Source organism: Berghia stephanieae, chromosome 1 (assembly GCF_034508935.2).
Source record: "Berghia stephanieae isolate SIO BIC M18660-M18661 chromosome 1, UCSD_Bste_1.3, whole genome shotgun sequence".
NCBI lineage: Eukaryota > Metazoa > Mollusca > Gastropoda > Nudibranchia > Aeolidiidae > Berghia > Berghia stephanieae.
Genome location: NC_088360.1, coordinates 85,419,902 through 85,435,848, shown reverse-complemented (window position 1 = coordinate 85,435,848; position 15,947 = coordinate 85,419,902). Strand labels below are relative to the sequence as shown.

Here is a 15,947-nt window from a genome sequence, read left to right as displayed (position 1 = left end):
TCGGCCTCAATGGCATAGCTAAGCTATAAGGGACTTGTAAATGGTAAATCAATGGTGAATAAATGTTTCATGTCCATTGTTATAAAGTTGTTGTCTGAAATAACATTATTAAGCAGCAGTCAAAACATAAGTTTTTATTTTTAAAAGTCGTGATCTGATTTCCTCTATTTGATCCATTGTAAGATTAACACAAAACCTGAAAATCAGGTGTCCGGATAGCTTAGTTGATATAGCATTCACTTCACAAGCTGCAAAGAGACTGGTATCAATTTCGGGGCTTTCTCTGCCCCCCCCCCCCCCCATATAAACCTAACAGTTCGTATCATTCTTGTTTCATTTTCTGTGAGGTAATAAAAAATTAAATCTATAATGTTGCCTTAGCATATAAACTCTATATTTAAATGAAAACTACTAAGTTATTACCATGTGCATCAAGACCATATTACTACCTCTACACGACAAAATCAATGTTTTAATTGTCTTTAATTCTTGTACTGTACATAAACATTTTAAAGATAAGTATATGTAATAAGCTAAGTATTTTGAAGGTAAAATCAAGTTAGTGGTAAATTATTCAAATAAAAAAGACATAAAAATAAATGCTGAACAATATTAGCAATCATGTTTTTACTGCTTTCTATAGAACAACGCTCTCTCCCCCTCTTAGAGGGAACATGTTTTGTTTTGGTTTTGTTTTTAGAAGTTTTACAGCACTTGTGATACTTTTTGGTCATTTCAGCACCAGTACAAAGGAAGATGATAGGGGGAAAGTTGCAGAACTGAAGTTTTAAGCATCAAAGAAGAAGTAAGACAAAGGGAGGGGTGTTCAAATAGGGAACAAAATTCCATGAGCAATCCATCAATGTGCCTATTTTGACATTACCTAGAAGACCCATCCAGGGCCAAGCAAAGGATCCAGCTATGAAAGATACACTCAAATTCATACAAAGTACAATATATTGAATATTAATAACTCTAGTAGTACATAAAAGAGAGATGATTTACAATGAATGGGCAAAAAAAAATCATCTCTCAAAAGGAACTACTCATTTAACTGCTTCCCACCCAGCTAAGGATCCCTTTCAAGTACAGGAGAAAAAATCTGAGCAATCTAAAACCAGAACAAAGACGGAGTGACATGGAAAAGGAAAAATATGGGGATTAGAAGATGTGGTCTCTCTGCCCAACATGGGAAGTCAGAGGACCCCATCCAGCTAAAAGGAAACTACGCGGGCAATTGATGGACTAAAATGAAACCTCCCCCCCCCCCCCCCTTCCTTTACAAATGAAGGGAGGGAGGGAGGGGTAGGGGAGAGAGAGAGAGAGAGAGAGAGAGAGAGAGAGAGAGAGAGAGAGAGAGAGCGAGAGAGAGAGAGAGAGAGAGGAGAGAGAAAGAGAGAGAGAGGGAGGGAGACAGAAAGAGAGAGAAAGAGTGAAAGAGAGAGAGAAGGGTTAAAAGTGTAATAGCAAATAATGCATCAGAATTTTTTCAAGAATGAAAACTGTTTAACAATTTGTGGAGTTTCAGATATCAGAAAAGTAGAATCAATTGACGTACTAAGAGGGAGGACTACAAATATAAAAATAAAATAATAATATTAATTAACGGATACATAAAAAAATATATTAAAAACACTTTAGCACAAATTAATGTCTGAAATATCCCATTTTTATCTTGTGCTGGTAAAAAAAAAAAAAGTAAAAAGAGTCAACAAAAAATAATTAAGTTTAAGACTTATTAATATAAAAGGGGTTAGATACAATTTAAAAAGGTTATTAAAAAATAATAAAAGGAAAAAAAAGAGAAACAAAACAAAAAACAACAAAACAATAAAAAGAAAAACAAAAGCTAAACATTAAAAAAACAAAAACAAAAAAAAAACCCAGACCCTCAAACAATACCCCCCCCCCCCCCAAATAAAAACCCCCCAACAAAACAAACAAAAAAAAAAAACAACAACATTATAAACATCTTTTTATAATATATTGTTATTAACGCAGCTCATGTTGTGGTCTGCCTCAATTTGTATTCTTAAACATGGACCATTATTTGAGAAATAAATATTGATGAAACATAGTAAAGTAGGAAGAGTTACCAATATAATTATAAACCATACAAGGATAACAACAGAAATATTATATACAACTAAAAACCGACACATTCCTTTTCTTAAATTTGAAATACCCAACATACGATGCCTTACCAAATATTAAAATGTATGTTTCTTTATTTTGTATTATGAAAGACTTGAAATTTTTATACAAAACAAAAAGTTTTGTAAAAAGAATAAATAATTTACATTATGCTTTATCATCAACCTCTCAATAATGAGTATGGGCAATATGTACATATATGCAGGTCTGATAGTCAAACGCAATTACAAGCTCGATTTGTTGTCATGGACAATATCTTATGTTGGTTTGAGAGTAATTCCAATACAACCATGAGCCCATAACAGCTTGGGTTATCAGATCTGCAGATAAGTACAATCCGAGTATGGGGTAAAAGACTTTAGTCACAAGGACAATTAGAACAAAAATAATATTTAGAGGCTTGCATTTTACGTTGTGAGTTAGTGCTTTGTAAAATGTCGGGTAAGATTTGCGATGTTATGTTAAACATGGGTCCTGGGCTCAAGAAACTGAATCAAATGCTTTCTCTCTCTCTCTCTCTCTCTCTCTCTCTCTCTCTCTCTCTCTCTCTCTCTCTCTCTCTCTCTCTCTCTCTCTCTCTCTCTCTCTCTCACACATTGCCCATCATACCACAATAATAATATACAATATTCCTTTAAAATGGCAAAATATAATATTTGAAATGATTAAGTTTTGGAAACACATTGGAATGATAGCATAAGCATTTGCAGAATATGGTGGTTGAAAAAAACAAACAAACCCAAAACAACCCCTTTTAAAAAGCAATATTAGTAATCAGATATCACATGTCATTGCTGTGTATCCAGACCCCTTCAAAAGAAAGAGGGTATATAAAAAAAATATGTCTAAAATCAAAAAGATATAGTAAAACATTAAAAAAAACTAAGAGAAGAAAAAGAGAGATGTCAAAATGGCAGTACAATCTAGGCAGTCAAATTATTAAGTGGGAAAAGTATGGAAGGAACTGCGCATCCTGAACAAAATTCATTTCATACTGTACATTTGTTTATGACCTGCAAGCTTTATCCCTGTTAAGCATGCAAGGAGATGCTTGATGGAGAACATAGATAGAGAGCATGGCAAATTGTCGCATGTGTAATCAATGAAGACAGCAAACACTCCTCATTACGTCCATCTTGTTTGAAGAGGACATACTTGTTCATGAAAGTCCTTTTAACCATAAGAAGTAGAAAATTGCCATAGGAAACGAAAAAAATGTAAATAATGATATCTAGCTGTTGATTATTAGTTGTTTAGTGTACATGATGTAATACACAATCAAAACCATGCATTCATTATCATCCTTTTTCATTTAAATCTATTACTCTAACAAAAAGTAGTCCTTCAGAGCCATTGGGCCCATGGAGTTTATCCCAGGTTCTATAGTGTGAAACGGACAATAGCAATTGCTTGCTATCCTTTGGATAGGATGCTAGTCTATCGCAAAGTACTTTCTGACAAATCTAAAAGACTCAGCTATCCATTAACTGCTGGGTAGACATGGGGGTCAGAAAAAATCTCAACTGCACCTGAGATCTTGGTCCGTATGCGCCTGAAGCAAGTGATCTACCAACTGAGCAATCCAGACCCCCAATTACTCTAACAACCTACCACTAAATGTTGGATAGCTCTCACGATTGCCAAAGTCATTAAAGCTGATAAGTCATGGTGCTACAACAGAAAGCACAATGGGTCATCCAGCAGTCAGCACATCAACTCATATTTATACGATATGCAACTCATATTTATACGATAGTATTTACCCACCTGGCAGGAATTTTTAAGTGAAGTGACACACCCTTTGTCTCTGTCTGCCAACAGCTATCAGATAGAAAAGTTCATTTCAGGTGGGACATTTATAAGCAATTTCCAGCGACCCATGTCATCAATGTTTTGGGCCTTCCTATCTAAAAAAGTAAAATAAATGACTGGGACACAGATAAGAAGGAAAGAAAACCCCAACCAATCTCAGGCATCACATTCGACTCGAAGGGGAATTTACTATTAAGTGTAATGTGAGGTAAGGAGATGTTGGCTAATAGTTGCACATTAGATAAGATGTTCTCGGCTTGTGAACTAGGCTATCGAACCACACAATAATGTTATACATGGTACAATAACTTATGTTTGCAGAGAACAGAGCTGATGATAACAATTGCATATTGAATTCGTTGATAAAGTATACACCTAAAGATGGCAGCTTTTTCCTTGAACCTAAAGCGTTGTTAACTGAAATAAGTGGTGCCATTACCATTCATTTTTCTTGTATAATAAAAGACAATTTGCTAAAATTTTAATAAAACAAAAATCTGATTACATTTGACCATGAATTCCAGAATAAATCCAGACCTGATTTTATAAAAAAGCAACTCAGGAGCAATTTGAAAAGGAAAGAGATCTGGCTCTACTCATAGTTTTGCAATTGCCTTTTCTTTGCTTTTCTCATTTATCTCCAAATTCTTTCCTGTCCATAAATATCAACTGGCTCCTTTTCCCCTAACCTTTCTAAAAAATAAAGTAAACAGAAACAATTATGCAGCTAAATGTAAGCTTCATTTAACAAAGAAGATGAGAATTGTGAATGTTTTGGGTATTATCTCTATCAACAGAGTGAATGCAAGTTGAATGGTCCTCATTATATGTCTTTATTGATTTTCCATAGGCTTACAAAACTTTACCATCGTTTTAAAATTAAATTCCCCAGTTACAAGCAACAACATTTGTAATATGCACTTTAAAGAAAATCCTCCCTTCAATCTAAGGGACACTACCGTTGATGGTGCCATGTGTATTCACAACTTGAATCCTGCTTGGAGAAGTCACATGACGTGGATGACTTCCGTGTATTGAAGGAACAGATGATGCAGGGCTCCATTGGCTTTGCTCTGAATGCATGCTATCTTCTCTTGATAATCTTGAAATACTCTGAGTTGAATCGTACCTTAGAGTTTGAAAAATATATAAGAAGATTGATAAGCCCACGTGACCACGTAGTGATGAGAACAATGATGATAATGATTATGATAATTTTTGGATAAAACCATTACAATTATCATAGAAAGACATCCATTCATCAACTCTCCCCCCCCCCCCCCTCCCTCTTTCTCTCCTCTTAACAATACATTTTTTGACTTCATAAGAGGACTCCAATGAGCTTTTCTTGGGCAGGGAGGGATATTTCCTGCATTTAATATCTTATATATTTCGCTCACTTATCGTAGAATTATTTTCCAATGTTAAGAGCAGAAATTGGTTTATATAAATCCTACGAAATTGACTGTATTCAAAATAATGAGAGAAACTACTACCTGGTATTGATTCAATGCAAGTATTCTACCTCATTGTCAAACTCACTAACCAGAAGGTTGAGACATAACTTTTGTGCTAAAAATGATGGCATCTGTTTTTGATGGGATTTGACGAAACAAATCTGATTTTTCAATAAAATCATCACGATAACCTGAGTCAGGATATAGATTCCATCCCTCTCTATCTTGAGTTAACTTGCTTTATCTCATTCCATGTCTTATCACTTCTCCGTATATCAGCTTCTTTAACTCCTTCTCCATGTTCTCCATGGCTTTCCCCTTGACCTTCTGTCCTGAGGGTTCCAGTCCAATACTTTCTTTGTTATATTGGAATCAGTGATTTCGTTACAAAAAATTCAATTTGTCAAATATATGATAAAATATATATTAACATTAATTAGATAACATAAAATCACACAAGAAACAGAGGACTACAATGTAAGAAAAAAAACTGTTCATTACAAAAAGTGACATGAAGGTAAAAAAAAGTGATAATAGTGAAAAGTGAAAACGACAAAAATCATGACTTACTGTTGGTGATGAACTGAGGCACCATGAGATGAGAGGTCATCTTCACTATCATACCGCCTTGGATTGTCAAAGTAAAACACCCTTGATCCATGACTTTGAGAGGAGAAATCAGTCAAGACCTAAAACGAGATAGCAATCATTATTTCAATGCCTTTACCAATAGTAATAATAATAGTGATAACAATAATAATTAATAATAATAATAATAATAATATTAATAATAATAATAATAATAATAATAATAATAATAATAATAAATAATAATAAAAATCACTACGAGGACAACCTACTACTATTACTGATAATAATAATAACAACAACAACAACAACAATAATAATAATAATAATAATAATAATAATAATAATAATAATAATAATAATAATAATAATAATAATAATAATAATAATAATAATAATAATAATAATAATAATAATAATAATAAAGATAATGTTTAGGAGGCAGCAGAGGATGGCTAGCTCTATTTCTAATTTGCCCTTAAAACCCAGTGCCACAAAGTTGCACACTCTAATGCAACAATATTTTACGATGAGCTTGCTTCATTTACAAACTTCATACTCATTTGTATTTTTTCATTGTCATGTTATAATTACCATTACTATAAAACCCAAATTCATGCATCCCTTTGAATTGTAAAAAAAGAATGAAAATGCATGAAAATGTTTTTCCCATGACTTTTAAAATATATTCACTCAAATTGTTTTTGTTTAAAGTGAATTGATTAAAATTTGTTCAAGTAAAAAATTAACATTCCATACTAGCTGTCACAAGCAAAAGTCAGTCAAATTAAAGCAGATTCTTCGAAAAATATTTATGAAACAATTTAGCCCCACTTGCAGAGTTTTGGCTTGAGTATATATGAAATATATACATTACAACATTACACATATTAATCTACATAAGTCACCTGTCCTGTTTGATGTCGTTTCACTCTGAAAAGGACGATGACAATAGAAATTGGAAGTACTTCCCAAACAAAGAGAACAACTCCAAAGGAGACGTAGCCCATGCTCTCTCCTAGATGGTCTACAGAGTCAGCCTGTGAAAGAATGTGTTTCCAAAATTTATTCCAAAAGAATTACACATGAGAAATAAACTCCATGATTTCTAGATATATTTATTGGCAGGAATGTAAATGATCCATCTAGATATAGCAAAATAAAAATATGTCACCGTATTCTTGAAGTCAACGAACAATAAAGGGTTAATAGTTTAGTCCAAAGACTACAATATATTGAATAAAGGGACACAAACTCAACTACATGCATTCAAGCACTTTTTTCCCTTCAATCAAAGAAGTTACACTTACAATTTATATACTGTGATTCACATCAGAAATGGTTCTGGTTCCTTGCAATTTCAAATTATAAAAAAATAGAGATTCTAGATAAATATCTTGTAGCACTTCAACATGCAGAGACAATAAACAAAAAAAACAACAACAAAAAAAAAAACAATAAAAAAAAATAGAAAAAATAAAACAACACACAATCCCCCCCCTCCCAGAAAAAAAATTAACAAACCTGATCACTGACGTTGATCCACTCATAACCAAAATTAGGTGTCTTCATTGCGCATGGGCATATGGAAATAAGGTTGTAGATTGTGCGTGATAAAAACAGGAAGAAGATAAGCAAAGTGGCGATCACAGCCTTGTTCACAGTTGTACCCTGTTATGGATATCAAATATCACAGTGTTAAATAATATGTTTATAAATCCTAGAGCTGTCAGTATTGAATTTTGATAAGTTCCATATGTTGACACTGTGATTGATTGTTAATTTATATTATTTCCTCTAATGTAATTGAATTGTAATTTGTTTTATATCTATGTTATATACTCGCAGTGTTACTGATTGCATATTTGTTGGTGTTTATGTTGTTTCCTAAATGCAATTAAAATTGTTTTGTATCTATGTTATTTATTATTTACTAATATTGTGAGTGATTTTAATATTTGTTTTGGATTTATAAATTTTAGTTATGTGAATAATTTTCATTGGTATCTATGAAGTTCATCTGCAATATTGTTTATTATTGCTCTGTTTTTATTTGTTAAACAGGAAAATTTGATTTAATTTATGGTTTCTATTGGTACATTTCTAAAAAAGTTTGAAATGATCCTAAATGTCATTTAAAAAGAAACTGTAATTTCGATTCTTCGTCTTCTTCTTATTTTATCATTATTATTATAACTATTATTATTATTATTATTATTATTATTATTATTATTATTATTATTATTATTTATTTTATTATTATTATTATTATTATTATTATCTATTATATGTTATTATTATTATTATTATTATTATTATATTATTATTATTATTATTATTATTATTATTATTATTATTATTATTATTATTATTATTATTTTTATTATTATTATTATTGCTATTATTATTGTTATTATTAATATTATTGCTATTATTATTGTTATTATTATTATTATTATTATTATTATTACTGTATTATTATTATTATTATTATTATTATTATTATTATTATTATTATTATATATATATTATCATCATCATTATTATTATTATTATTATTATTATTATTATTTTTATTATTATCATCATTATTATTATTGATATCATTAGTATTACTATTGCTACCACAAGCAATGTCGCGATTACGATGCTGGTGGTTGAGTACACAATGCTCGAATACCATGCTTTACACAATGAACAGCAGCGTGTTTCATTTGACTTCCCGATATAATTTTTTCTTTGACTAAAATTTTTTTTAGGAAACTGCCCTGTCTGTGTTCTGTTTCAAAAATATTTGTCAAGGAAAATATTATAAAACATAAAACACCAACTATGCAAAATATGACTAGGCAATTTCAAAACTGGTAAGAGTTGTTTTTTTTTTCCGTGTCCTGATTAATATTTTTTTGAGAACATGTAATCTTAGCTCCATTAGTATATAAATTGTTGTTGTTATTATATCATCATCATCATGATCGTCTGAAGTATATAGTTTTCTCAGTCAACATCTTTATTTAGGGCCCAGTAGCACAAGTCTAAGAGTATTTGAGTCACAAAGCAACCAAGTTAAAAATCCTTAGTCGAGGTCATTGCAAAAGGGTCCTAAAAACATTATTATATTAAAACCTTCACTGGTTTCATAACCCTGGTTAATATATATATATATGAATAAAATTTGAAATATCTGGTTTCAGATCATGGGAAACGATGGCGTACACACATTAAAAATGTCAGAAACTGTGACTTTAATAATAATAATAATAATAATAATAATAATAATAATAATAATAATAATAATAATAATATTTATTAACAAAATGATTATTATTGTTATTATTATTATTATTATTATTATTATTATTATTATTATTTATTATTATTATTATTATTATTATTATTATTATTATTATTATTATTATAATAACCCTTCTCCTGATTTAAATTTGTAAGATGCTTTCCATACCAAAGCATCTCAAAAAGCGTTTTATGAGCAATGACCCTTACATTTAAGCCAGAGTGGTGAATTTAATTCCTTATTTCTTGAAGATCAATACAAGTTTTTAAAAACTCAATCATACCTTTGCCTCAAGGATAGAACGGGATGCTGGTGTCTTGGCCATCTTATAAATACAGACAGACATCAGAATGCCGTAAATGAGAAACATGGACTCATTTAGACTGACTCGCACATACAGGAGATACAGAGGCACGGAAGCCATTTCTCTGTTTTCATACTGCTTTGTGAGGATTGCACAGGCAAGGTTTATTGCCATGAATGTGAGGACAGAGAAGCTCAAAAATATCCGCAAGGGATACCTGGAAAGGGAAGATAGTATGGAACTAATAATAAAATGTTTGTATTGAAATTCATATTATTAAATTATCATTAAATTTTTGTTGCATGTAAAACTTGCATTAAAATATATCATGGCACAGTGGGTAGCCCTGGTCAAATAATGTACAGTGGAACCTCCCAATAACAACATGCCATGGGACTGAGTTTTTATGTCGTTATCCGGAGGTGTCGTTATTTAGAGGTTTCCAAGATGGTGGACAAAGTGGGCGTAGTAAGGCCTGCGGGACCAGTTTTTATTAACCACGCCACATCCGGGCTGGGGACCGGCATGTGAACAGCTGTTTGAATACAACGGAACACATGGGCGCATTAAAAATGTTTTATTTATTTTTTTATTTTTTATTTTTATTTTTGTTTGTTTGTTTTTTTTTTGTTTTTTTTTTTACTTTTATTTTTGTTTCTCTCTATCCATTAAAAATGTAAAATAAGGTTCATCATCCTTGTTATTTTGTTATGGACTTATTTCGCTTGAAATAATCCTCTATCACTGTTTGACGTTTGGCACTGGAAATGATAGCAGATACTTTGTCCTCCATTGGGATGAGCATGTCAAATAATTACGCACCGCTGTCATGTTGCATGGCAAAAGTTTTATAAACTTTGAGTACTCATACTCGGTATTTATAGTATCAGATATCTACGAAAACTGCCGAAAATCGCCAAATGCTGTCATTATTCGGAGGTTTTATCAAAAAGTGCGTCGTTATTTGGAGGTTTTTTTTTACTGATCTTAAAAATAGAAAAAAAATCGGGACCAGGGGTCAATGTAGTTATCAGGAGGTTGTCGCTATTCGGAGGTGTCGTAATCGGGAGGTTCCACTGTATATTGCCAATGTAAACCAGATGACGAAAATTGATTTGAACATGAAAATGTTTGATATTCATGAAAGTTAAAAAAGGACATTGATTTTTTTTTTTAATTCCTTTAAATGTTAATTGTTTTTCAGTACTTTGTTCAACTCAATAAAATTAAAGATAGTGGAAATAAGTGAAAATATAGTGAGAAGTGTTAATATTGTGAGAGCATATTTGTCAATGTGTAGAATTTTCTTTCATTCATTCTGAAAAAAAACCCAACCCCCAGCTTAATTGTCTTAAAAATTCTCTTATCACATGATCTGCGTGAACATAACATAATGCCGCCCTGTCAGCTTATTCATTTCGTGACCTTACCCACTTATCAAAGAATTTAGATTGAAAATCCAACTTACTTATAATGTGCTGTTTCATATCGAGCCCTTGTCTTGAAAAAGACCTGGAAAAAATGGTGAATATGATGGTAAACTTTTGAACTAGAGTCCAAATTCATGATGCACTAATCACAATATTTAACAATTTCTTTCATTGATAACATTGTTGTAAATGCAACAATAGAATATTTTTAACTATTTTTAATGGCTTAACCATGTTAAAGTAAAAGCAAAGTTGCCATGCTATGGTTGAAAATATGTTTTGTCGATGATTCTTCCCTTAGTTTTATCCAATGCAAAAGACACTAATTCTACAATATCAGACTTAACATACATTAAAGGAATGAATGATTTATACACTTTATTAAGACAATTTTCAGATAACATCATTAAGCCACATGCATTTTCTTGAAAGATTGAATTGTCTATATTTCATTCAATTAGAAGCAAATATTTTCAGTTATTTAGACTGGATACATAAAATGAAAGTAAGGGTCATTATGCGTGTATTTACAAAAACGGTTGTTTTAACAAATGAATCACACTTATCTTATCTGTTGCAAAAAGATAAGGTCACTGATAAGATAAACACTACGAAAAAAAATGATATGTAAGTTTTTGTAAAACATCTACCATTGCATAAGCTTTAACAACATAACAGTTTTAGAACAATACAATAGCATTTAACATAACGCAGTGCTCAGCACCAACAAGAGTTGGCTGTGAAAGAGAAGAGAAAAGCTAAGGAGAGGATAAATAATAATAATAATAATAATAATAATGATAATAATAATAATAATAATAATAATAATAATAATAATAATAATAATAATAATAATAATAATAATAATAATAATAATCTTTATTGCAACAGGAGGCAATTATTGTTATGTTACAGCTCTTTAAAGAAATCCAACAACACACAAACAAAAACACTACACACATAAACCAACCAATCTCTCTCTCTCTCTCTCTCTCTCTCTCTCTCTCTCTCTCTCTCTCTCTCTCTCTCTCTCTCTCTCTCTCTCTCATGAAGAAAGGTAAGAGGAAGAAGAGGAGGAGGTGAGCAAGATAATTGATGATAGTGGAACATAATGAATGAGGTGGGTCATTTTATGCGTTCAAATTGGCTTGTTAAAGACACATTCCTGATGATTTGATTTGAGATATATGATATTTCCAAGGTTAGCTAGTGATTGTTTGATACTAACATGACTATGACTAAATCCTTAATATGCATTTACTTGATTACACCAATGCTGTGTCTTATCTTTTATGAACAGTCAATTTAATGTGGCGTGTTAATTGTTCAGCCTTACACATATCATAGCATATATAACAATTATTCGATTATACTTCTGCCACAAAATATGTAATACTAATTACATTCCAATTTCTAATGCTATTTCTGTTACTGATTACTGCTGCTAATGACTACTACTACTACTACTACTACTACTACTACTACTACTACTACTACTACTACTACTACTACTACTACTACTACTACTACTACTACTACTACCATATCTACTATTTATGATTTCAAAGACTCAGTGGCACATAGTCATTTTTGTGACAAAGCAAAGTGAAGTTGAGCTTAGTCAGTGACCAGATGGGCGATAACGATAATGATTACCAACTCTGGTTTTCACATTACCTGATGCAGATGTGATGAGAGCCAGGCTATTGGCAGTGATGGATGTAGTCAGAATGATAAAAAAAAAGGATGTTCGATGGATGATATGTACTGTATGAAATTAAATGCCTCCAAGCATTGATTGGGTGTATGGTTCTGTTAGATCTAATGGAAAGTACTTTACCATAAACTAGCATCCTATCTAAAGATAGCAAGCAATTTCTATTGTCAATTTAATGCTATGGAAACTGGATTAAACTCCGGCTCTATGAACTTTATGCCTGAAAGACTACAACAAAAATTACTCGACACCAAGATATGATCAGTAGTCATAATTTGAATTATCACAATTTAATCTTTAATTCCTATTATGTAGTACTGTATTGTGAGATTTAATTCTATTTTGTAAAATATTTTACCCCAGTTGTTATTTTGCAATTTATATAAATAAATTACATGTGGTGAAATCTCTGTTACAACTGAGATGTCATTTTAAAGCATTACAGATACACAAGTTATTGTGGTTTGTTTTTTTCAACTCAAAAAGATGACCAAGGTTATCAAAAGGGGTCCAGTATTTTAGCCAACCGGCACATGGAACTGGACATTATGTGACGTGAAACAGAAAGTTACAATTATTTGCTACTACCTCAAAAAGAATATTCTAGAGAGAGTGCTAATCAAATTAGGCTATTCAATAATCCATGACAAAATACTAAAACAAAACAAACAAATGTGCAATATATGTGTGAGTTATCTAACTAAAGCAGAGAGGGAGAGAGAAAAGAGAGAGAAAAGAGAGAGAGAGAGAGAGAGAGAGAAAGAGAGAGAGAGAGAGAGAGAGAGAGAGAGAGAGAGAGAGAGAGTAAAGAAATATTGAGCAGACTATTATGGTAGAAAAGACCTTTCTCGGCTTTTTAAAATCAAGTCCATCAAGCAACCCAAAAAGAAATAGATTATAAAACACTCGTTCTGTTTAACCAAGTTCCAAATGCCTAAGATTAACAAGTAAAGTTTAGCCTAGAAATCCAAGCTAATCAGAAAAAACTCTTGGTTTGTTCTCTGGTTTGGATGCTCTTTTGAAAAACACCAACAAGAGGAGAAATTGTGTCTCTATCTTTGAAATGCTGGGGAAAAAATCTGTCTTGTTGAGTTGTGATTATCTTAGCCTTAATACAAAGATGGCCCATTAGTTCACCACTTAATATTAAAATACAACATGGACCTTTTATTATTTCACACCTTCCATCCAGGAGGCGAGATAACAACAGAAAAGATGGACAAGGGTATTTTGGGTGCCATTCTTTTAATCGATTTTTATGGTCCCTGGGCATTGACTCATCCCAAGTGTCTTTAACATTCTAAAACCACGTGAAGACCCAGTAATAAAAGTACTTGTGTCAAATTTTCATGACTTTTTCAGCTAATCAGTGATAAACTTAAAGCATAATCACCTTAGTTTTAACTCACCAATTATTTTCAGGATATGCATAATCGACGACTCCTATTTGATATTTTTTTAATACTCTCTATTGCAGAATCCAAACTATATTTTCTATTTTCTCAAAACTAACTTCCTGTGACATATAAATATTTTTAGCACATAGCTCTTCATATGCTCAACATGTAACAGAATCTAATTCTACGATTTCCCCAACCATAAATGTCTTATCATTTTTACCACTTATTGTCTGTATGAGTTTCTAGATGTTACTCTTATCTATTATCATTGTCATTGTTATCTTTAAAAAAAATATTCTCAGTGTTCTGTATTCAAAGAAAGTAAATCTATTAAGAAGATTTTTTCCCCATTTAGAGAATTAAATCATTAAATATTTGGTTACGATTGACAAAACTGATCCAGGTTTTTAAACCTTCTTTAAATAAACTGTTAATCCCATAATCAAGATAATGCTTTCCCTTATATCTTCTGAATACGATAGAAAGTCCAAGCCAAGTTTCATTCAGCACACAATGTCATTGTTTAATAACCTTTATAATCTTTAAAATTAATAATCTCGAATTAAAACTGTTCTAATATATCAATAAATGACATCCGAGGGACTGTGTCAAATCTTTTTATAATGCGGACAGCCCTCTTATTCTTTAAAAAAAAAAGACCAAATAAGTTTTAGGTCAGAATGTATGGATTGAATAAAGGTACCTACTTGAAATTCTTAAGAATGCTGTGTCTGCCGGATTTTCAAAAATAGTATAAAATGATATGGGACCTAATCATATATTACAGTCTGACTTACCTGAGCATAAAAATGTAAAAGTAAACAAAGCATCGAAAACTGTAGACATACTGGGAGGCAATACAGTAGCCAGTAAACTGGCGTATCCAAATTGTTTGCTTCCTTACAATTTTGAAAGTAAAATGAAAATAGAGATGTTCTTAGACCAGCCCAAATTAGGCATAGTGACAGGAAAAGCGTCTGGTGGCTTAGTCGTTTATGGCGGTAGTACCAAATCATCCATAACTGGATGTAAACTAAAATAAAAATTAAACTAAACACAACAGTGTAAGTAATGGTTAGACTCAGTTGGACAGTGGAAGGAAGACTCGGATTCAGTGATGGAATGGCTGCTTGAACTTCATTTTCATTCAAATCCAGATTCTCTGCCGCCCCTTCAGGAGGAGGAGACGACACTCCACGAATAGCATAGGAAGGGTCTAGGAGTAAATGATGAGTCAAAGGTCCATCAATTGAAAGCTGGTTTGTAGCTGTCATCTTTTGCACATCCCATGGCCTGGTGTGTGAAGAATAGTGTATAGTTGGACGTGGTACTGCACCATTTTCTAGTGACCTCATATTTTATTATAATTTTTGTACAAGTACAAGTATAAGTTACGTGCCTGCCACGAAAATATAAGACATGATAATTGATGGTCCTCTATGAATGGTATTAGTACTCACAAAACAGTCAATCATGAATAGGAAATATAGCACTCAGCTCGTTTAACGTAACACAAAACAGAAAAATAATAAAACCTTCAACTTCAACTCTATGTCGTCACATTTCATTACAGTACAGATCTACTTCACAATCACTCAAAAGTGGCATAGTGCATGCAATGCATTTGGTATCAATATGAAGGTGTACTTTTTCATGACATTATCTTGTGTTCCCGCGAATTAAACATTATTTGTACGTAACATTTTTTTGTTGACAAAGGTGGCTTACTTCAGCAGCCGACGCAACTATTACATTGCAAGTCTAGATCTATTACAGTCACCCTGCCAACT

The 15,947-nt window shown here is 31.8% G+C and overlaps 1 protein-coding gene across 1 annotated transcript; it reads right to left on the bottom strand.

Moving 5' to 3' along the window:
• Positions 1-1,986: 1,986 nt before the first annotated feature.
• On the bottom strand, positions 1,987-15,931 carry LOC144959827 (G protein-coupled receptor 137Ba-like). The gene is made up of 7 exons (XM_078892608.1): positions 14,955-15,931; positions 11,079-11,122; positions 9,590-9,827; positions 7,536-7,682; positions 6,920-7,051; positions 5,994-6,112; positions 1,987-5,095 (listed from the first exon to the last, which is right to left on the bottom strand). Exons 1-7 carry the CDS (start codon positions 15,510-15,512, stop codon positions 4,912-4,914), a joined length of 1,422 nt encoding a protein of 473 aa, XP_078748734.1. The 5' UTR covers positions 15,513-15,931; the 3' UTR covers positions 1,987-4,911.
• Between the last annotated feature and the right edge of the window lie 16 nt (positions 15,932-15,947).

Excerpts from the sequence above, each read along its gene's own strand:
- LOC144959827 (XM_078892608.1), bottom strand. The coding sequence starts at position 15,512 with ATGAGGTCACTAGAAAATGGTGCAGTACCACGTCCAACTATACACTAT. Across the intron at positions 9,828-11,078 it reads TATGAAACAGCACATTATAA|GTATCCCTTGCGGATATTTT; the intron begins GTAAGTTGGATT and ends TTCCCTTTCCAG. Across the intron at positions 6,113-6,919 it reads AACGACATCAAACAGGACAG|GTCTTGACTGATTTCTCCTC; the intron begins GTGACTTATGTA and ends ATCTCGTTTTAG.